At 39.0% G+C, this 22,947-nt stretch overlaps 2 protein-coding genes across 6 annotated transcripts in view; both read left to right on the forward strand.

Moving 5' to 3' along the window:
* The window catches only part of MBTPS2 (membrane bound transcription factor peptidase, site 2), an 84,524-nt gene that overhangs the window by 14,032 nt on the left and 47,545 nt on the right, over window positions 1-22,947 (forward strand). For 2 of the 5 annotated variants that reach the window (XM_005593164.5, XM_005593165.5), the window contains exons 5-7: window positions 103-230; window positions 16,139-16,257; window positions 17,170-17,350. In XM_005593164.5, the coding sequence (XP_005593221.1) occupies window positions 103-230; window positions 16,139-16,257; window positions 17,170-17,350 (428 nt within the window). Of the gene's footprint in view, window positions 1-102; window positions 231-3,849; window positions 7,138-16,138; window positions 16,258-17,169; window positions 17,351-22,947 lie in introns of those variants that run through there. The other 3 variants (XM_074029249.1, XM_074029250.1, XM_074029248.1) reach the window with 3 other exon arrangements.
* YY2 (YY2 transcription factor) lies at window positions 131-7,137 on the forward strand. The gene is made up of 2 exons (XM_045384364.3): window positions 131-230; window positions 3,888-7,137. Exon 2 carries the CDS (start codon window positions 3,995-3,997, stop codon window positions 5,117-5,119), a length of 1,125 nt encoding a protein of 374 aa, XP_045240299.1. The 5' UTR covers window positions 131-230; window positions 3,888-3,994; the 3' UTR covers window positions 5,120-7,137.

The raw sequence follows: 22,947 nt of genomic DNA on the forward strand, positions 1-22,947 counted from the left end.
CAAGAATTCAAATTACAGGGAAAAGTTTTAAGATTATGTATACTATTAATTTGATAAATATAATAATATTAGTAAACTCCTTTTTCTTATGTGATTTCTTAGGGAACAAGTCCGATTTAATGGCTTTGGGATTTTTCTCTTCATTATTTATCCTGGAGCATTTGTTGATCTGTTCACCACTCATTTGCAACTTATATCACCGGTCCAGCAGCTAAGGATATTTTGTGCAGGTAACAGACTTAATTTTGTTTTAATATTCATCTGTGCTTTTAGTTTTGATTTTCTATGGTAAGTGGTTTTTGGAAAATATATCACAAATGACAATACGTTATCTTTTGGTTAATAACTTCAGTTTATAAGACCCCCTCAAAAGTAGAGGAGTAAAATAATTTACATTCCAGTTTCTTCCTTAAAATCAACTAAAAACAACATAAATTAATTTTTAAAAATTTAAAAACAGAAGAAAACTTTGTTTTGTCCACAACATGAACTCACAAACTATGAAGAATGTCAACTCAGCTGAAATAGAATGAAATTTGCATCAAATCAAGGGAGAACATGAAGAATTGACTAAGAGATAAATCAAAAGTATCCAGGAATGGAGAAGAAGGGTTATGAAAGGATGGGTAGTGAACTCTAGCACTGTCAGAGTTCAGTCAGAGAAACAGAATCCCTTGGAGATGGAACTGCAGTTCCAGCTGAGTGAAACTGACATAAGACAAATTCATCACAACCCTGCATCACTTTTAATGGAATAACTGAGGCTAAGCAAGTGTGGAATTAGAATTCTCAAACTAACAACAACAACAAAAAATTGAAGGTGGGAAAAACAAAAACAGAAAATGTAAATACTAATTTCCTCAACTTCATAGGGGAGAGGACATCTGCCTGAACTTGATAAATCAAGAAATAGAGGCTTGAGTATATCACTTAAGATTGTAAATGTAAACAAGATCTAAAAACACACATAAACTTTTCGAGTTATCACAGTGAAAGCATGAAACACAGACCAAAGAAAACAGACCCTATATCAAAAGATAAACCATGGTAATGAATTTAAGACCAAAACACATTTATTTTGTCAATAAACATAAATGAAATAAGCTCACCTACTGAAAGAAAGATGCCCTTAGTTTGTATTTAAAACATGTCTCAAATGTGTGATGTACAAAATAAATCTGTCTAAAAATTACTCAAAAATATTGAAAGTACAATGATGAGCAGAACATAACATGCAAATGGGGACAGAAAATAGGACCAAAAGCATTATGTCAGACATTGGGGGCCATTTAACAATAATAAGGAATATAAGCCACAATGAAAATACAACATTTGTGAATCTTACTGTATCAAGTAACAAACCATCACAGCAAAACAAAAATGGGAAAAGTATAAGACGAAACAGAAAGGTAATAAAAAGACTCACCTTTTAATACATGGCAGATAAGTATAAAAAAGTTAGGCTAAGGTAAAAACAGGTATGTCAAACTCTATTCCATGAACACAGAAGACAATATTTTTTTTCAAATGCCCATGGGACTTAAAGTCTCAGTAAATTCCCAAGAGAAGACTAGCAAACTAAGTAAAAACTACCTGAAATTTAGAAATTTATCTTAATCACACCTTGGATCAATTTAATTCAAACCTGTGATTTCAGTAGATTTAAAAATTATGATGATGAAATCATTTTGCTGAGATAATGTTTAAAGTTTTGCTAAAAGAAAAATGCACTGCCTTAGGCAGTTATGCGATTACAAATGGAAATAGATCAGTTAAGTATTCAACCTAAGTGAGAAAAGAACTGTAAAATCATTAACAAATTAGGACATAATTAGTAAGGATATAGGCAGAAAATAATAAATTAGAAAAAACAAAACTAGATCTGTTAAATCCAAGAGCTCTTAAAAAAAAAAAAAAAACAGGTCGAACAATGAGAAAAAGCATCTAAAGACAATTAGCAATCAGATTGTGGAATGACAGTTGATAACAGAGAAAATAAAAACAATTATAAGTATTCTTTGCTCATCTCCACAAAAAATTTCAAAAACCTATATAAATATAAGAAAATAAAAATAGCTGAAATTAACCCAAGAGGCAATCAAAAAAATCTAAATAGGCAAATAATTATAATGGGAGAAATTAAGAAAGTTGATAAAGAATGCCCTTTCTTTTGAGATGGAGTCTTGCTGTGTTGCCCAGGCTGGAGTGCAGTGGCGTGATCTAGGCTCACTGCAGCCTCCACCTCCCAGGTTGAAGCAATTCTCCTGCCTCTGCCTCCCGAGTAGCTAGGATTACAGGCACGAGCCACCACGCCCAGCTAATTTTTATATTTTTAGTAGAGACGGGTTTTGTCATGTTGGCCAGGATGGTCTCGAACTCCTGTCCTCCTGCCTCAGCCTCCCAAAGTGCTGGGATTACAGGTGGGGGATTATTGTGCCTAGCCAAGAATGCCCTTTACTATGTGGAATTCTTTCATACCTTGAATGAAAAACTTTTCTTTTAAATTCAAATTTACTATAAACTTTCCAGATCACATAGAGAAGGAAACTAAGATTTTTTTCTTAAAGCCAAATACAGCCGGGCGCGGTGGCTCACGCCTGTAATCCCAGCACTTTGGGAGGCCGAGGCGGGCGGATCACAAGGTCAGGAGATCGAGACCATCCTGGCTAACACTGTGAAACCCCGTCTCTACTAAAAATGCAAAAAATTAGCCGGGCGAGGCGGCGGGCGCCTGTAGTCCCAGCTACTCGGGAGGCTGAGGCAGGAGAATGGCGTGAACCCGGGAGGCGGAGCTTGCAGTGAGCCGAGATCGCGCCACTGCACTCCAGCCTGGGCGACTAAGCGAGACTCTGTCTCAAAAAAAAAAAAAAAAAAAAAAAGCCAAATACAACACTGATTAGAACATCTGGTGAAGCACAAAACAACCTACAGACACATGACCTATCAAGAATACACTGGTGGCTGAAATCTGTTTGAATGTGATAAATATTATTTGCCACTAGGGAAAAAAAATTCATCTCAGAAGATATTGAGACAGTCTTTAACAAAATTCAACATCCATTAATACTTTAAAAAATCCTGGCCAGGTGCGGTGGCTCACGCCTGTAATCTCAGCATTTTGGGAGGCTGAGGCGGGTGGATCACAAGGTCAGGACATCCGAGACCATTCTGGCTAACACGGTGAAACCCCATCTCTACTAAAAATACGGAAAAAAAAAAAAAAAAAAAAGCCGGGTGTGGTGGCGGGCGACTGTAATCCCAGCTACTCTGGAGACTGAAACAGGAGAATCGCTCGAACCCAGGAGGCGGAGGTTGCAGTGAGCCGAGATCGCACGCCACTGCACTCCAGCCTGGGCGACAGAGCGAGACTCCGTCTCCAAAAATAAAAAATCCTTAGTAAAAGTAGGAATAGCTGCATACATCATAATAGCACAACACTTAGCACTCCTATTAAAGGACAAGACAATTCTACTATCAACTATTACTGATATTAAATGTCGTGTTAGTGCAATTAAATAAGAAAAGCATAAAAGGAGTAGGCTTTTTTGGCAGATACTGTTATATGGGATGGAAAGGAGGGGAAGACATGAAAATCAACTGAAATGAAATACATAAAAAATCAGTAAAGAGCCTGTTTACGAAATATTCGAAAAACAATACCTGGGCGGGGCTGCAGGGCGGCGCACGTGAGTACGTGGGCATGTGCGTGGGTACGTGGGCATGTGCGTGTGTACGTGGGCACGTGCACGTGCTTTTGGGGCCGCCAGACGCGCCAGTTGCCTAGGCGCATGCGTCTGGTATCCCAGAAGCACCTGCGCCTTCCGCCTCAGCCGCTCGTGCTTTCCTCAGGCTCGCGCCTTCACCAGACTCGGCGCCTTTCTCTGCAGCTCGCGCCTTTCTCTGCGCTCCGGCCTTTCTCTGCAGCTCCCACCTCACTCCCCTCAGCGTTCTTTTTCCCACGGTCTTCCTGTTGCTGCTAACCTAACTCTCAGCCATGGCCTCCAACGAAGATTTCTACATTACACAAGACCCGGAGATCCCGGCAGATATTGTGGGGCTCCACGACATCAATGTGGAGCCCCTTCCTATGGTGGACATTCCGATGGAAAGCATCCAGTACGAGGATGTCGATGGCAATTGGATCTATGGTGGCCACAACCATCCTCCTCTGATCGCGCTGCAGCCGCTCTTCATGAACACGGGCTATGGCGACCACGACCAGGAAATGCTCATGGTGCAGACACAAGAGGAAGTGGTGGGCTATTACGGCTCAGACAACCTGCTAGGCAACGACTTGGAGGACCAGTTGGCCATCCCGGATAGCACTGAAGACGAGCACTTCCAGCTGACCCTGGCCTCTCTGTCAGCCTCGGCGGCATCGACATCAACCCAGAGCCGCAGCAAAAAGCGCAGCAAAAAGCCCAGCAAAACGCCCAGCAGCAAGAGTGCCACCAGCGCTGAGGCCACGCCGGCGGGCAGCAGCTCCAACGAGGGCAGGAGGAAGTGGGAGCAGAAGCAAGTGCAGATCAAAACGCTCGAGGGTGAGTTTTCCGTGACTATGTGGTCCCCTAACGATAACAATGACCAAGGGGCAGTGGGCGAAGGGCAGGCTGAAAACCCACCTGATTATTCCGAGTACTTGAAAGGGAAGAAACTTCCTCCTGAGGGATTACCAGGCGTTGATCTCTCAGATCCTAAACAGCTGGCAGAATTTACTAAAATGAAGCCCAAAAGGTCCAAAGGAGAACTTCCCAAAACAGTCCCTTGCTCTCATAGTGGCTGCGAAAAGATGTTCAGGGATTACGCCGCCATGAGAAAACATCTCCACATCCACGGGCCCAGAGTCCACGTATGTGCAGAATGTGGCAAAGCTTTCATTGAGAGCTCAAAGCTGAAACGACACCACCTGGTCCACACCGGCGAGAAGCCCTTCCAGTGCACATTCGAAGGCTGCGGGAAACGCTTTTCCCTTGATTTCAATTTGCGCACACACTTGCGCATCCACACCGGCGATAAGCCCTTCGTGTGCCCCTTCGATATCTGCAATAGGAAGTTCGCTCAGTCAACCAACCTGAAAACCCACATTTTAACGCATGTGAAGAGCAAAAACAGCCCGTGAAAAGGAGAAGACCCCTCTCAGACTTGGGAAGTATCTTCCAGGACTGCGGTAGGGAATAAATATGCCTCTCAAAGCTTTGTATGTTGTTTCTAAGAGTTTTAAAACACTGAATCCTACACATCTAAGGTTCGTGTTTTGTTAGAGTAGTAGAAGTACAATTTAAAAGCTTTTTTAAAAGTAAACCTTGACGTAAGATAATAGTGCTAAGATGCCATAGCTTGTTCTGTAACAGCGTTTTTGTAAAGTTTGGTCCCAACAGGAGAAAAGTTCGTAGACTTCACATCAAGAGACGGTTCTTAGAAACTGTGTTTAAAATGGGACTTTTCACATTCTTAGAAATAGGAAGTTCATTTATTGTTTAAAATGCTTTTTAAAAACTTGTAAAAAATTCAAAATGTTCATGTTTATACTTTTAGGAATATGCTTAATAAGTCTATGTATGGTTTTTCTGGAGGTTGATAACTTTGGGAAAGATTTACTTTAAAAAAGTGAACAATATGCATACGCGAAGTATTTTCCTGCTTAAAAAAGTTATATCGGTGCTATTTGTTTTAATTTTGGTTGTATTCTTGGATGTTAACACATCTTGCATTTTAGCTGTATTAGGTTATGTAGTATTGATATTAGGTGATTTAATAGTACTAGTTAAAACCTATTTTAGACATTTTATTTTCCCCAAAATACTACCAGATGCTGTTTAGTGTAATTTCTCTGCCTTTTCAGTTAAAGCAGTGCTCAGTTGTAGAATATATTGTGTGTATGTTGACTTTAACACTTAAGAAGTACATTCTGTGTAATAGAAAAAGCAACTTCTTTCTAAAGAAGGAAGAAAGTAATTTGCCTATATCAATACAGAAGCTAGAACTAAAGAAAAGGGGGAGGGTGCTACTGGCATCTGGTGGGTGGAGGGAGATCAGGAATGCCACTAAACATCCTACAATGCACAGACAGCCCCACAAAACAAATAATTATTTGGCCAAAATGCCAATAGTGCCTGGTGCAGGGGCTCACACCGTAATCTCAACACTTTGGGAGGCTGAGGTGGGTGGATCGCTTGAGCTCAGGAGTTGAACATCAGCCTGGGCAACATGGCAAAACCCGGTCTCTACCAAAAATACAAAAATTAGCTGAGTGTGGGGCACACACCTGTGGTCCTAGCTACTCAGGAGGCTGAGATGGGAGGATCACTGGAGCTGGAGTAGTTGAGGCTGCGGTGAGCCGTGATCGAGCCACTGCACTCCAGCCTGGGTGACAAGAGTAAGACTTTGTCTCAAAAAACGGGGGGTGGCAGGGGGACTGGGCATGGAGCTCCTGCCTGTAATCCCAGCACTTTGAGAGACTGAGGCAGGTGGATCACTTAAGGTCAGGAGTTCAAGACCAGCCTGTCCAACATGGTGAAACCACCCCCCGGCTACTAAAAATACAAAAATTAGCTGTAGACTTCATAGACTTCACATCAAGAGATGGTTCTTACAAACTGTGTTTAAAATGGGACTTTTCACATTCTTAGAAATAGGATGTTCATTTATTGTTTATAATGTTTTTTTAAAAATTGTAAAAAAATTCAAAATGTTCATGTTTATACTTTTAGGAATATGCATAAGTCTATGTATGGTTTTTCTGGAGGTTGATAACTTTGGGAAAGATTTACTTTAAAAGAGTGAACAATTATATGCATACGCGAAGTAGTTTCCTGCTTTAAAAAAGTTATATCGGTGCTATTTGTTTTAATTTTGGTTGTATTCTTGGATATTAACACATCTTGCATTTTAGCTGTATTAGGTTATGTAGTATTGATATTAGGTGATTAACAGTACTAGTTTAAACCTATTTTAGTCATTTTATTTTCCCCAAAATACTACCAGATGCTGTTGTTTAGTGTAATTTCTTTGCCTGTTCAGTTAAAGTAGTGCTCAGTTGTAGAATATATTGTGTATATGTTGACTTTAACACTTAAGAAGTACATCTTGTGTAATAGAAAAAGCAAAATAAAATACCTCTTCTAAAGAAGGAAGAAAGTAGTTTGCTTGTATCAATATAGAAGCTAGAACTAAAGGAAAGGGGGAGGGTGCTACTGGCATCTGGTGGGTGGAGGGAGATCAGGAATGCCACTAAACATCCTACAATGCACAGACAGCCCCACAAAACAAATAATTATTTGGCCAAAATGCCAATAGTGCTGGGTACCAAGGGCTCACACCTATAATCTCAACACTTTGGGAGGCCGAGGTGGGTGGATCGCTTGAGCTCAGGAGTTGAACATCAGCCTGGGCAACATGGCAAAACCCAGTCTCTACCAAAAATACAAAAATTAGCTGAGTGTGGGGTGCACACCTGTGGTCCTAGCTACTCAGGAGGCTGAGATGGGAGGATCACTGGAGCTGGGGAAGTTGAGGCTGTGGTGAGCTGTGATTGGGCCACTGCACTCCAGCCTGGGTGACAGAGTAAGACCTTGCCTCAAAAAAAAAGGGGGTGGCAGGGGGGCGGGCATGGGGCTCCTGCCTGTAATCCCAGCACTTTGTGAGGCTGAGGCGGGTGGATCACTTAAGGTCAGGAGTTCAAGACCAGCCTGTCCAACATGGTGAAACCATTCCCCAGCTACTAAAAATACAAAAATTAGCCAGAGGTGCTGGCATTACCCCTGTAATTCCAGCTATTTGGGAGGCTGAGGCAGGAAAATCGCTTGAACCCAGGAGGCGGAGGTTACAGTGAGTTCAGAGAATGCCACTGCACTCCAGCCTGGGTGACAGAGTGAGACTCTGTCTCAAAAAAAATAAAATAAATGCCAATAGTGTCCCTGTTAAGAAATCCTGCTGTAGAAAAAGTAAGAGTTTATAACAAAGATTCCAGAGTTTTGCAGTACTTATAAACAAATCATTAATGGACAAGAGGTTGTTTAGATGAAGGAAATGTGTGTGCTCCACCACCCTCATTGCCATTTAACCAGCATGGGTAAATCCAGAATCAGAGGGGTGATCTGGTACTAGCTACATGCCTGACGAGATAAGAGACTAGGCAGATAGTCAAGGAATCAGTGCTGCTGAGTGTCCCAGCTTTTATTCATTTGTTCATGTCTGGTTTCTGTGACTAGCAACTGGGCTGGAGTTGGGGAATTCATAGTGGTATCCTGAATTAGTTTCCCCAGAGTAAATTCCTGCGCATCAAAGGATTAGGTTTTTTTTGTTTTGTTTCATTTTAATTTTGTTAAGGAAGCTATGAAAGCAGTACAAGAAAATACATGTGAATATCTTTTATAATCTTGAAGTGGAAAAGCCTTAGCACAAGAAACTATTTGATCACACAAAAATTTAAAGTATCTATACAGGCAAAATGACAAACCACACCAAACAACAAACTGGGAAGATAAAATTATAATACCTGTTACAAAGGACCAAATTCCTCCATGTATAGATTATAAATAATAGCATATATGAATCAGTAAATTAATAAGACAACTCAGTCAAAAAATGGCAATGAATAGAAATAAGTAGCTGTCAAGAAAATGGGCTTTAATTTTTCACCCAGAAGACTGGCAAAGAGTAAAATTATGATAGCATCCAGTCTCATTCAGAGAGTGGAAAAATGTCAATTATGAGAGTATAAATTAATGCAATAATGGAAACTCATTGGAGGTCAACTTTAATGTTCATATTTTTTGACCCAACATTTCCATTTCTAGGTAATTTTTCATACCCGTGTAGATGCATACTTAACTGGATGCCTAACATTATAAACAAAGCTGTATATTTCAGTATTATATGAAAAGGTTAAAACACCCTAAGTGATTAATAGTAGGAAACCTTATAAATAAATTGATATGTTCATAAAAATGGATTACTCTCTGTAGCAGATATAATGGGATTGATATGTATAAACAGATATGGAAAAATGTCAAAAATATATAAATTAAAAAGCAAATAGGTTGTGATGGCTCACACCTGTAATCCCAAATTTTAGGAGGCTGAGGTGGAAGGATCACTTCAGGAGTTCAAGGCTGCCATGAGCTGTGATCATAGCACTGCACTCTAACCGGGGCAATAGAGCGAGACTGTCTTTTTTTTGTTTTTTTTTTTAAAAGACACACGAAAAAGCAAAATATAGTATAATAATTTGATACCATTGGTGTTTTAAATGGTATGTCTGTATATAATAGAAAAGATCATTTACCCAATAAGTCCTAGACCATACTTTGTCTGGCTATTTCTGGAATTTAACAATTTATAACACTTTAAAAATTTAAAAAGGAGCATTTTACAATGTGAATACATGACTTGGAACATGTGTTAGCTAGGTATTTCTCTGCTCTAATAACTAAAAATAAATGGCATAAACTCTCAAAACATTCCAAATATAAGTAGTTCAGTGTTGATCGGGTAACTCTGTGATTTGGGGACACAGGTTCTGTCTTGTTAGCTCTGCTATTCCCAGCAGGCAGCTTGTGTGGTGGACCTAAATCCAGCTCCATCATAGCTACATTACAGCCCACAGGCCAGGGTTGTCTCCATCACATCCTGGTGCTAGTAGTGCCCATACCCCGCCCCATAAGAAAAACTGCAATAGGAAAAGGGAAGACTAGGTATGGGGTAAGGGATTATCTAGTGGCGTGTTAAGTGAATGTTTAACATCTGGCTCTGCAGGGCTGAGGTAGGGAGCTCTGATGGTAGCATTTGCTGGTTTCTGTGGTGTAAATACTTGCACCATGGTCAGTTTCAAGCTGCAAACCTACACTTCCTGAAGGAGGAATTAGGGAGAAGTGCACACAGTTAGCTCCGGCAAGCTTGTAGGAGCAGGCTTCAGGGAACCACTGGGTTCATATAACCATATCTGCCATAGGATGGGATATAAGATGCTAAGGGGAAAAAAGAGTTTAAAAAATATAGGCCTGGTGCGGTGGCTCACGTGAGCCTGTAATCCCAGCACTTTGGGAGGCCGAGGCGGGCAGATCACGAGGTCAGGAGATGGAGACCATCCTGGCTAACACGGCGAAACCCCCCGTCTCTACTAAAAATACAAAAAAATTAGCTGGGCGTGGTGGCGGGCACCTGCAGTCCCAGCTACTCGGGAGGCTGAGGCAGGAGAATGGCGTGAACCCGGGAGGCGGAGCTTGCAGTGAGCAGAGATTGCGCCACTGCGCTCCAGCCTGGGCGACAGAGCGAGACTCTGTCTCAAAAACAAAAAACGTATATATAAAACCCGCTGGGCGCGGTGGCTCACGCCTGTAATCCCAGCACTTTGGGAGGTGGAGGCGGGAGGATGACTTGAGCTCAGGAGTTCAAGACCAGCCTAAGCAAAATGGTGAAACCCCTGTCTCTAGGGAAAAAAAAAAACAAAAAAAACCATATTAAAAAGCTAGCCAAGCATGGTGGCACGCGCCCGTAGTCCCAGCTACTTAGGACACTGAGGCAGGAGTGTTGCTTGAGCCCAGGAGGCGGAGGTTTCAGTGAGCCGAGATCTCGCCGTTGCACTGCAGCCTGGGCGACAGTGAGACTGTCTCAAAAAAAAAAAAATAATAAATAAATTTTAAAAAATTTTAAAAACTATAAAACTGTCTTGAAAAAGTTATTAGAAAACTTGCTGCTTTGTACTCTTAAATAAATTATTAAAATTATTACGCATGTATACTCATATACATGCTGATGTGGGCAGAGAAAATCTGGAGTAATGGAAAATGATAACAGTATGTTTACTCTGAGTCTGGTGGTTGAGAAATGGTATTTGGGAAAGATGAATATTACTTCTCTATTGTTTGGAATTTTTATTATCAGCATGTATTTTTTAGTAATTTTTTAAAAGCCAATTGAACATTTTTAAATTAATTTCATATTAGGGTTAAAATGTACTGAGACTTATTTTTCCTTAAAATTGGCACTTAATGTCCAAAACTAAGACTAAAGAAGGTTATATATCCCCACCAATAATTGGATCCACACACCTCTTTCAGAGCTTATTAAATGGTATAGAACTAACTAGTCCTCCTATCCCAAACATCACCTAGCCCAGTAACTTCTCATTCTCAGTTGTGAGTTGTCAGCCTAGTAGATAACAGAACAGCTTTGCCCTGCCATCTTTCCCAGGCAAGGGGGCAAGGTTAGGGGTGGGGAGGAGATGCTTATCTTGCCCTGAATTCAAGACAGGGCAAATTCAAAGATCTGGAATTGTCTATAAGAAGAAGAGTTTAGTATCTTATTCCCTGCTAAATGTTTGCTGAGCTGTGAGCTCACCTTGGTGCAGCCATCAAAGTGGAAGACAACATGGGAAACCTGTGTGTTCCCCAAAGTTTAGGGATGTACAGAAATTATGTATTTAGAGTGAGAGAGAAATAATGTATACCCTCTGCCTACTTTATTAGTTTTAAACTTAGGAATATAGCTTCATTGCTTCTAAAATGACTTTCCACTTCCATGTAAAAAGTACAGAGTGTCATTTAAATCTAGTTTTTTGTTTTGTTTTATTTTTTGTTTTTATTTGTTTGTTTGTTTGTTTGTTTGAGATGGAGTTTTGCTCTTGATGCCCAGGCTGGAGTACAATGGCACGATCTTGGCTCACTGCAACCTCCGCCTCCCGGGTTCAAGCGATTCTCCTGCCTCAGCCTCCAAAGTAGCTGGGATTACAGGCGCCTGCCACCACGCCCAGCTAATTTTTTATATTTTAGTAGAGATGGGGTTTCATCACGTTGGCCAGGCTGGTCTCGAACTCCTGACCTCAGGTGATCCACCCACCTCAGCCTCCCAATAAATCTAATTTTATAATGCTACTTTTTTAGCATAGGTAGGCCAGGTGCAGTGACTCATGCCTGTAATCCCAACACTTTGGGAGGCTGACGTGGGCAGGTCACTTGAGCTCAGAAGTTTCAGACCAGCCTGGGCAACATGGCAAGATTCCATCTCTACTAAAAATACAAAAAATTAGCCAAGCATGGTGGTGCACACCTGTGGTCCCAGCTATTCAGGAGGCTGAGGTGGGAGGACAGCTTGAGCCTGGGGAGCAGAGGTTGCAGTGAGCCGAGATTGCACCATTGCACTCCAGCTGGATGACAGAGTGAGAACCCTGTCTCAAAAATAAAATAAGTTGCATATGTAATAGGTTTTTTTTCTTTCTTTCTTTTTCTTTTTTTTTCTGAGATATGATATCGCCCTGTCACCCAGGCTGGAGGGCAGTGGTATAATCACGGCTCACTGCAGCCTCGACCTCCTGGGTTCAAGTGATCATCCCACTTCTCGGTCTCCCAAGTAGCTGACACCACAGGTGTACACCACCACACCCAGCTAATTTTTGTATTTTCTGTAGAGAGGCGAGTCTTGCCATGTTGCCCAGGCTGGTCTCGAACTCCTGGGTTCAAGAGATCCACCCACCTCGGTCTCCCAGAGTGCTGGGATTACAGGCATGAGCTAGAGCTACCACACCGGGCTATTTCTTTCTTTCTTTCTTTTTTAATAAAAAAATATCAATGAAATGCATACTGATTTTGAAAAGAAAAAGTCACTGAACATCTGTCTGAAATTTGGTGGGGAAAAAAGAGAGATGAGATGAGATACTTCCTGAGCACATTGTAAATGAAGGTGTTTTAATTTTGAATTATGGTATAAAGAATTTTTAGAAGAGGGATTAAACAATACCTGCTATCTGGTCCCAAGTGAAGAGTAGATTGCTTTAAAAAAAAAATTATCTATGCTTTGTTGCTAAAAGTTCCTTTAAATAGTGGAAGTAAAATTTGACCATTCTGGTTCCATACTTAAATGTTTTAAAATCCTTCTTAAATATTGAAAACCCTGTTCTTATTTGTATAAACCAGTTGTAAGTTTATTTGAGGGCAAAGTAAAAAACACTGGTGACTATAAAAATGATGCTGTGATTAGAGTAAGCTGGAATTTAAACTTAGAACACAGTGTAAGCCTTGCCAAATTGATAGTTTACATTCTTTCAGCTATAACTATTGTGGATTATTCAAGGAATAATAAGTTGTTATTTTACCTATTCAGTCATCTGGTGACCTGTAAATCATTTCTGTGTGTTTAGAGAATTAAGGTAGTTGGTTTTTTTATTGTTATTATTATTTGCAAACCACACTAAGTATAAGTAGGGCTTGATTGAGGTAATCCTTAGCCCCTGCTTAGTAATAATCACCAGCTTCAAGTCTATGTGTACCTTGCTGCCTTGATCACAACTGTAGATTTTCTTCTCCTTTGAACCATGATTTTTTTTTTTTTTTTTTTTTTTTTTTTTGAGACAGAGTATCTCTGTGTCACCCAGGCTGGTCTCAAACTCTTGGTCTCAAGTGATCTGCCCACCTCGGCTTCCCAAAATGCTGGGATTATAGGCAGGAGCCACCGTGCCCAGCCCCATGATATTTTTAAACCCTGAGTCACCCATATTCTGATTTTTCTACTGTTGCCCCAGTCTCACTGCTTAGTATATAAACCAGAATAAAATTTGTCCTCAATTCCATCTAAGCCCTACTGTTGCTTGGCTATTCTTTTATTAAAATGATGAAGAAAGCAAAAGAAGGCATTCCATCACAACTATTCAGAAGTGTTCTAGAAGTTATAGTCATTGCTCTAAGATCAAACAGGAGGGAAAAGATGAGGTATGAATGTTGGAGGAGATAAATGATTATTATTAGCAAATAATGGAAAATCCAAGAGAATAAAGACTAAGACATCCTAAATGGAAAGTTCAGTTTGCTGGTTGATTAGAAAGTAAATATACAAAAATAAATGTAGTGTTCCTGTATATCTGAAAGAAATAGATCATGTAATAGGAAGAAAAGATCTCATTCAGAAAGTAATGTGACATATAAAAAAATAAAAAACTAACATTTTTAAAGAAGTATGCAGGGCCTGTATAGAGAAACTACAAATCTGTACTGAGAGATGTAGAAGATTTCAGTAAACAGAGATGTCATGTTCCTATGTCAGAAATGTAAAAGTGTGGATTTACCCCTAGTTATTGCAGTCATTGTAGTGACATTATAAATCCTAGTGTGGGCCAGGTGTAGTGGCTCACACCTGTAATCCTAGAGCTTTGGGAGGCTGAGGTGGGCGGATCACTTGAGGTCAGGAGTTCAAAACCAGCCTAGCCAACATGGTGAAACCCTGTCTCTACTAAAAATACAAAAAAATTAGCCGGGCGTGGTGGTGGGCGCCTGTAATCCCAGCTACTTGGGAGACTGAGGCAGGTGAATCGCTTGAACCCAGGAGGCTGAGGTTGCAGTGAGCTGAGATCTCGGTACTAGGCAACAGAGTGAGACTCTGTCTCAAAAAAAAAAAAAAGAAAAGAAAAAAATCCTAATTTGAATAATATTTGGTGGTTGTCAAAATGATTCTCAAACTTGTTGGAAAGGATAAAGGGAGAATAACCAAAATAAACAAATTGAAAGTATTTATTTACTAAATACTGAAATATTACTACCAGCAACAGCTTTATTGTCGCTGGAATAGTGGAAAAGAATGGAAAATCCAGAAGTAAGCCAAAGAATAGATGAAAATGTAGTGTAAATTAAAAGTTGCATTTAATTTAGTAGGGAAAGGATGCACTGCTCAGTAATTATTAGCTAAACATTTGAATAAAATTAGTTATATGTATCAGTCACACCATACACAAAAATAAATTACAAATGGTAAAAGATTTAAATATAAAAATCACACAATACACAAAAATGAATTCCAAATGGTAAGAGATTTAAATGTAAAAATAAAACTGTTTAAACCATCCTTCCCCACAAAAGGAGTAATTACTTACATAATGTTAGGGGTGAGAAAGTCTTCCTTTGCACAGCTGCAAAGGTTGAATATACAATGGAAAAGATTCGTGAATTTGACTACCTAAATTTTAGGGGGATTTATTTATTTATTTATTTATTTATTTATTTATTTATGAGATAGAGTCTCGCTCTGTCGCCCAGGCTGGAGTGCAGTGGCCCGATCTCGGCTCACTGCAAGCTCCGCCTCCAGGATTCACGCCGTTCTCCTGCCTCAGCCTCCTGAGTAGCTGGAACTACAGGCCCCCGCCAACACGCCCGGCTAATTTTTTTGTACTTTTTTAGTAGAGACGGGGTTTCGCCGTGTTAGCCAGGATGGTCCTGATCTTCTGACCTCATGATCCACCCGCCTCGGCCTCCCAAAGTGTTGGGATTACAGGCGTGAGCTACCGCGCCCGGCCACTTTTAGGGTTTACAAAAAAAAAAATAAATAAAGACAGTTTTCTTTTTTTTTTTTTTTTGAGACGGAATCCCGCTCTGTCACCCAGGCTGGAGCGCAGTGGCATGATCTCAGCTCACTGTAGCCTCCGCTTCCCGGGTTCAAGCAATTATGCGACCTCAGCCCCCCGAGTAACTGGGAATACAGACGCACGCCACCACGCCTGGCTAATTTTTTTGTATTTTTAGTAGACACGGGGTTTCGCCATGTTGGCCAAGCTGGTCTTGATCTGACCTCGTGATCCGCCCGCCTGGGCCTCCCAAAGTGCTGGGATTACAGGCGTGAACCACCGCGTCTGGCCGACAGTTTTCTTACGGTTTGTTGCTTTATAGTCTGTGACGTGATGTAAAACACATGCTCAGTTTGTTCCACCAATATTATTCTGCATAATAGTTTAATTCTTAACCTCCTTTTTCCAAGTACCATTTGAGTTTCTGTACCCGTTTAGCAAGAATTTTTTTTATTTGAATGTATTTGAGGTTTCTTTCAAAGATCACAAATATGTTTAAATTAGTGATATATACATTTTCTGAAAAGAGGGTATAGTTAGTGGAAGATATTAGTTCTATCAGTATCAAATCATGTTAGCATGTGGTCATCCTAGTGTGGTATTAACATGCCCGTTTTAGATTTCAGTATCTGAAATGAAAGTAACTAATAATTGAACATCTGTCTGCTCTACTAATAAGTAGATATTTTTGCCTCATTGCTTCTTCTGATCACTTTATTAATTTATCAGAATGCCCAAGTGTTGTGAGGTCCAGCTACTTACATCATTCCTGCCCCTGGTTGAGCTTATTGCTTTTTTTTCCTCTCTTTCCAGGTATCTGGCATAATTTTGTCCTTGCACTCTTGGGTATTTTAGCTCTCGTTCTCCTCCCAGTAATTCTCTTGCCATTTTACTACACTGGAGTTGGGGTGCTCATCACTGAAGTTGCTGAGGTAAATAATGGATTACTCAGGGCATTCTTTCATCAGAGGTTGTGATGTAATACCTAGCATCTAATCAGAAACTTTTATTCAAGATCTCCTCATATACAAAATGCTCGGTTTCTTCTGAAGAAATTACTGTAATCCTTTCAAATCTAGCAAATAATGTTGGGAAACACGTTGGTTTTTTTAAAGTTTCGTGAAAATTGTTTTTGTCCTGATGCTGTACTTAGGAAGATAGTATCAAGATTCTCTACCTGTAGTTTATTGGTAAAATACATCATTTACCTTTACTGTTTATTTTTATATCTGCTTTTGAGTCAAATGTCTTTATGCCTCCTAAGTAGTAAGAAAGATGAAACCTAGGCTGTCCAGCTGCAACATTTCATAGGAGTTTAAGTTAACGTCTTCAACTCTGTATTTCACTCCCTTAGACAATAACTGCTATGATGGCATCAAACCTTCTATTCAGACATTAGAAAGAGGAAAATTACGTTTGTGAGCAGTTGGCTTACATATACATTGTACTGATGGTATTGTCTGTATATTTGGGATATGTAAGGACGTGTCTTATTGTTTTACGTGTTAAGGATATAGGAAAGGCAAGACAGTCTGATGATACGTTCACCAAAAAAAATTTTAATTGGCAGTTTGGGGAAAAAATTTATCATTTTAGTCTTAATAGTCAGCAAGTCGGCTTTTTTTCAGTTGTGAAAAATTCAAAATCTTGGAGAATTTGGGAAAAGTAACTATAATTGTTGGATTTTATTTTAATTTTCTAGGACTATGTCTTGAATTCAAAGCTGGATTATTTTCTGCATTCAAAATATTCTACTTAATTAACTCAGTGTCTTTATTATTTGCTCAGATTAATTATAGCTTGTCTTCATGCATTATCTGATTTGGTTTTACCCTCTTCCCAAGGACTCTCCTGCCATTGGACCCAGAGGCCTTTTTGTGGGAGACCTTGTCACCCATCTACAGGATTGTCCTGTTACTAATGTGCAAGATTGGAATGAATGTTTAGATACCATCGCCTATGAGCCCCAAATTGGTTACTGTATAAGTGCATCAACTTTACAGCAGTTAAGTTTCCCAGTTAGAGGTGTGTATTTTCCTCAATATAATATAATGCTTCAAGCACCAGTACCTGCCATTCACTAATCCTTAGACCATGTCTATAGATTTATTCTGTTCTAATCTGTTTAAAGCAAATCAGTAAAGTAAATAGGTTCAAACTAATAGACATTTTTCTTGGTAAGTTGGATGCTAATATGTATGTTTCCTTTATTATATATTGTTGAACTTTTAATTATTTTCATAATGTCATATTTGACTTTTAGGACTCTAATATTTTCTGCTTTCAAAACACTTGTATTAAATCATAGCCAGGCACAGTGGCTCAAGCCTGTAATCCCAGCACTTTGGGAGGCTGAGGCAGGCGGATCACTTGAGGTCAGGAGTTCACGACCAGCCTGGCCAACATGGTGAAACCCCGTCTCTATTAAAAATACAAAAATTAGCAGGGCATGGTGACAGGCTCCTGTAGTTTCAGCTGCTCGGGAGTCTGAGGCAGGAGAATTGCTTGAACCCAGGAGATGGAGGTTGCAGTGAGCCAAGATCAGGACATGGAAAGAGACTCTGTCTCAAAAAAAAAAAAAAAATCAGCATTCAAGGTCCATCATAACCAATTAACTAATTCCAATAATTAAATACCCCCAATATATTATCTTTATAGTGTGTAGATATATTATAGTACTTTAAACTTTTATAACTGAAAAAGGGAATATAAATAATAAGAACCAGTTCTACTTTGCATAAGCTTATGTCAGAACAGATAAACAATGATAGTTAACTAAATATATAAAAATCAAAGCATAAACATTCTGTATTAATATATTGTTAGCCCAACACAGACATGCAATAAGGAAAGATTAAAAGAAATAAAAAGGAACTTGGCAAACAAAAAACCCCATCTGGGATTTAGAAAAAATTCCCTTACTTCTTAAAAATTCCCTTAATACTTAAACAGTTCTAGTGGTAGCTGTGTGGATGTTGGCATGTCTGAATCTATCTGGGATAGAGTTATGTTATGTATTTTATGTGGCAGGCATCCTAAGGAAGTTATCTTGGCTTCCAAAAATACCCTGTGAAGTCAGATATGTTGCTCTGTGCAGCAGATGACAGAGCTGAAGCAAGTTTCTTCTCGGATCCTGCCAAACTTATTTTGAGTTATTTTAGCTCTGAAAAATCAGCTTCCCAATTTTTTATACAAAATCAGCTTCCCAATTCTTTATACAAAATCAGCTTCCCAATTCTTTGTACAAAATCAGCTTCCCAATTCTTTACACAAAATTGTTTATACAAAATTGAAGGTGTTAGAAAATAGAAATTATGGTCACAGACTATATCTTTAAGTGAAAAAACATCCTGATACTTGTCCACATCTATTGGTGTAGGGAAATATGATTAATAATCAAGAATAGTTTTAGTAAAGTACTGTGTGCAACACAGGCAAAGTAGTAAGAACTGATTTTTTTTTAAGTTTTCAAATTTACTCTTCCATGTATAATCCATTTGTAAGAATTTTTTTATTATCAAAAATGTTTAGACACAACGGAGAATAGTATAAACGAGCCCACATGTATCTTTCTGCCAACTTTGGCAATTATTAACATTTTGCCAATTTTTTCATCTAAGCAGTCCACTTTTAGGGGAAATATTTTAAAGTACATCCCAGGCATCCTATCATTTCATCCATAACCTTCAGCCTGCCTTTAACTGATGATGACTCATTAAACATGACCATAATACTGTTGTAATTCCTAACAAAATAACAGTAATTTCTGATATCTAGTTGGTATTCAATTATTTCTAATTCTTTTCATTATAGTTGATTTAAATTAGTTAGGATGTCTTCTAAGACTTTAAATTTGTAACAATTCTCCTTGACCTGTTTTTGAAAGGTTATTTTTTTGTTGAAGAAACTGAGTCATTTGTTTTGTTGAATTTCCTATATTCTGGGTTTTTCTGGTTATAGCTTGTCCTCATGATGTCATTAACTTGTTCAGATGTCTTCCAATTTTCTATAAACTGTTAATTAGGTCCACGGCCTTGATTAGATTCAGAATCCTTTTTGTTTGTTTGTTTGTTTGGCAAAAACACTTCATAGGCGGCGCTTGGTACTTCCTATGGCATCATATTGCATCCAGTATCTATTGTGCTCTGTTTTAATGGTGTTAAGATTGTTCAGTGGACCAGTCTGATTCTTTAAGGTTGAAATATTTATAAATTTTCCCCATTCTCAGGAGCCTCTTACCATCTTCCAAAGCTTTTAAGATGATAGAAGATTGATTATGTAATCCACAATGTGTTCTTCTTTAAAGAAATGATCCATTATTTCCCACTTCTTAAGTCCTTTATCATTTTCTTTTGGTTTCTCTAAATTTGATGTAAGGTGTATTGAATTACAAAAACCAAACTGACACACTAGTTAAATAAAGTTCTCTTCTGTAGGATTGTTTTACTTAGGATATCTGCATATTCAGATGTTTAGGGTTTTATCCTTTTCCTATCAGACAGACTGTAAATAAAAATTTTCCCTGAAATACTCAGAAACTCTCTTCTTGTCAACTGTTTGAGTATTTCACTGTTGTGGATCATGTGCTACGTTTTGGAGGTATTTGTTTAAATACCTAATTACTCTTTCTATACTAAAATCAATCCAGAAGTAATTCTCTTTTTTTTTTTTTTTTCCCAGACCCTGGGCTGTTGTAGCCCAGCAGTAATTCTTCAATATCTATTTTGTCTCAGTATACGTGTTTATTTTACATGATTACTATATCTGATAAATCTGTGCCTCTATTTAAGCTTTTGAAAATGGAGTACGTATACTTAGCCAGTTTAAAGGAACATTAATGTCTATAAAAATCACTTAAAATATATACTAGGACTGGTCCAAATGCAGTTGTGGTTACAATTAATTGATCACAACCAGTTACAGAATTCTTTGTTCCTTCTCTATTCCCACTACATCACTTGACTAGCCTTAAAAAAAAAAATACATACTAGATTAATTTTGATGGCAGGCTTAGCCCCTGGGGCCATGGACATTTAAGAAAGCTATGGATTGATGGTTTTTTATATGTTTCTAGGTAACTTTGTTATCCTTCATTGTAAGTAGGAATGAAAGATATGGTCAAATATACCAATACAAAGTGTCCAATGATCCAAAAGTTATTCATGTTCAATTTAGAGTAGAATTCAGTACACATAACTAAATTCTAGGAATTTATACCACTTCAGATTAATAAAGCCACCTTGGAAAGATCACACCCTGGAAGTGCTTGTAAACCATCTCCACCAATTATCTCTAGCCTCTTATTTCATACCCCGCCTCTCCCAGATGCAGTATTAGATTTAAACTCTTTGAAGATTAAACAGCCTTTTGGGGAAACTCCAAGAAGAACACTGAGGGCTTGGAGCCCTTTGTACCTGGAATAGATCTCTGGTCTTACTCTGGGTCAGAAAAGAAAAACATACACTCTTCCCCCATTCATATTGAAGCCTCTGCTTTTAGGGTTGCTGGCTGTCCATACACCACTCAGTGATTTAAATAGAACTGAAAGTTACAGACAATAACTAGTATGACTCTTTTGGGGGACTATTTTGCAACAAGTACTTTGCATCTTCACTCTTTATTTCGAGGGAGGCACTCCTTATTTCATATATGCATAAAGCTAAATTCCTTTTTGATGAAAGCATTGTCTTGAGTAAGAAAGGCTGTCCTTAGCAGGTCCACCATTTGAACTACATTTTAAGAAGCACGAGACAGAATGCTAAGGCAACTCTGCTTAAAGTGAAGCTGTGAGCCCAGACTCAGGCATCCACCCTGAACAGTTTACATTCCTATTCAAAGGAGGTGAGGGTTTATGCCCTTACCTGCCTGGCAACAGAAATATTAAACTGTCTTACATATCTTTAACTAGAGTGAGAGAAGACCCTTCTTGACCCAGTTTAAGATAATAAAAGGAAAACTCTGGGAATCTTTTCAACAAACTTTGAGAACTCAGATTGTTTTTATGCCCAAATTGCTCTAATATTTGGGGAAAAAAAGACTTTTTTGTATGAGCATCAAGTTATGGTTTGCTATCCTAAATTGAAGAGTAAGAGTGTGTATATAAGTGTGTGTGTGTGTGTGTGTGTGTGTGTGTATATATATATATATATCTTTTTTTTTTTTTTTTTTTTTTTGAGATGGAGTCTCACTCTGTCGCCCAGGCTGGAGTGCAGTGGCGCGATCTCGGCTCACAGCAACCTCTACCTCCCTGGTTCAAGCGATTCTCATGCCTCAGCGTCCCGAGTAGCTGGGATTACAGGTGTATGCCACCAAGCCCGGCTAATTTTTTTGTATTTTTTTTAGTAGAGACGGGGTTTCACCATGTTGGCCAGGCTGTTTTCAAACTCCTGACCTCAGGTGATTTCAAACTCCTGACCAGGCTGTTTTCAAACTCCTGACCTGGGTGAGCCACCACACCCAGCCTCGTGTGTGTGTGTGTGTGTGTGTGTGTTTCGTTTAACTACTTGTTACTAGGCAGTGATGGCATAAAGTCAGCAATAGAACTGAGAATAAATAGGCTTACTTCCCTGTGTTGGAGCCCTAGCTATGTGTTATATATTTGATAAGCTAGGGTAAGAAAATTATTCAGTTCATGTTAGAGATATAGAAAATGGTAGGCACTGTGAACTAGAGATTGAAAAAATCTCTTCTCCCCAGCTTTATTCCACAGTTACCTCTGGTCTAGACCATTCTTTGTAGACTGGACTATTTCCATGACTATATTAGGGCTCATCTTAGGATACATTCAAAATATATGAATTCTCCCTGTAATAACATTGTGAAACTTTTCTGGCCTTAAATATTTCTGATTGTCTCCCATACTGGGGATATTTAAGGACAATTTTAATCTTCTAGAGTTAAATTGAACCCATAAATTCCCCTGGGGACATTCTATTGCAATCTTGAATATTACTTCCAAAGTAGAATTGTATTGGCCTCTCGTAATTGATAAAAACATATGAATGTAAAAATTATCTGTGTCATACCCCCTCATCTTATAGATTAAGAATCAAGTCACAGAAATTGGTTAAGTAACTTGTTCTTTATGTGACCCAGTAGAAAAGATTCTAAAATTATGTTTAAGCCTATAGCTTTTTAAGATAGCAATAGAGAAATATCAAGTTTACTTCTCACATGCAAACAAAATATTTAACTCTTTATTGGAAAATTATGTATGTCAGGAGGTACTTAATCATGTTACGGAGGCCACAGGCATGGATTTCTGTTTTGCTTGGAATAAATGCCACGGGAAGAAAAAAAACCAGAGATCACAAATTGGTGGCAGCCTCCAGGCCAAATCCAGCCTTAGCAGATGTATTTGCTTTGGCTTGCCCAGTGTTTTTAAATTTTTAATTGGCTGCCAATGTTTAAACTTCAACAGGCTTCACATGAAGGTCCAGATTTCTGGTTTCTATTGGGACAAAATGGAAGATCTGTCAATTCTGGGCCCCAAATTGAGTGGCCTGGCTGTTAACCCCCTAGAACAGGCCATGTATTTTCTAGTTCATCACAGTCCCCACCACTTTCTGTTTTTTCTGCATATGATCCACTTCATTTATTTGGTACCTGCTTGGCCCATTTAA

Source organism: Macaca fascicularis, chromosome X, assembly GCF_037993035.2.
Source record: "Macaca fascicularis isolate 582-1 chromosome X, T2T-MFA8v1.1".
Lineage (NCBI taxonomy): Eukaryota > Metazoa > Chordata > Mammalia > Primates > Cercopithecidae > Macaca > Macaca fascicularis.

What these genes read in the sequence shown, in the direction of transcription:
- YY2 (XM_045384364.3), top strand. Translation starts at nt 3,995, where the DNA reads ATGGCCTCCAACGAAGATTTCTACATTACACAAGACCCGGAGATCCCG.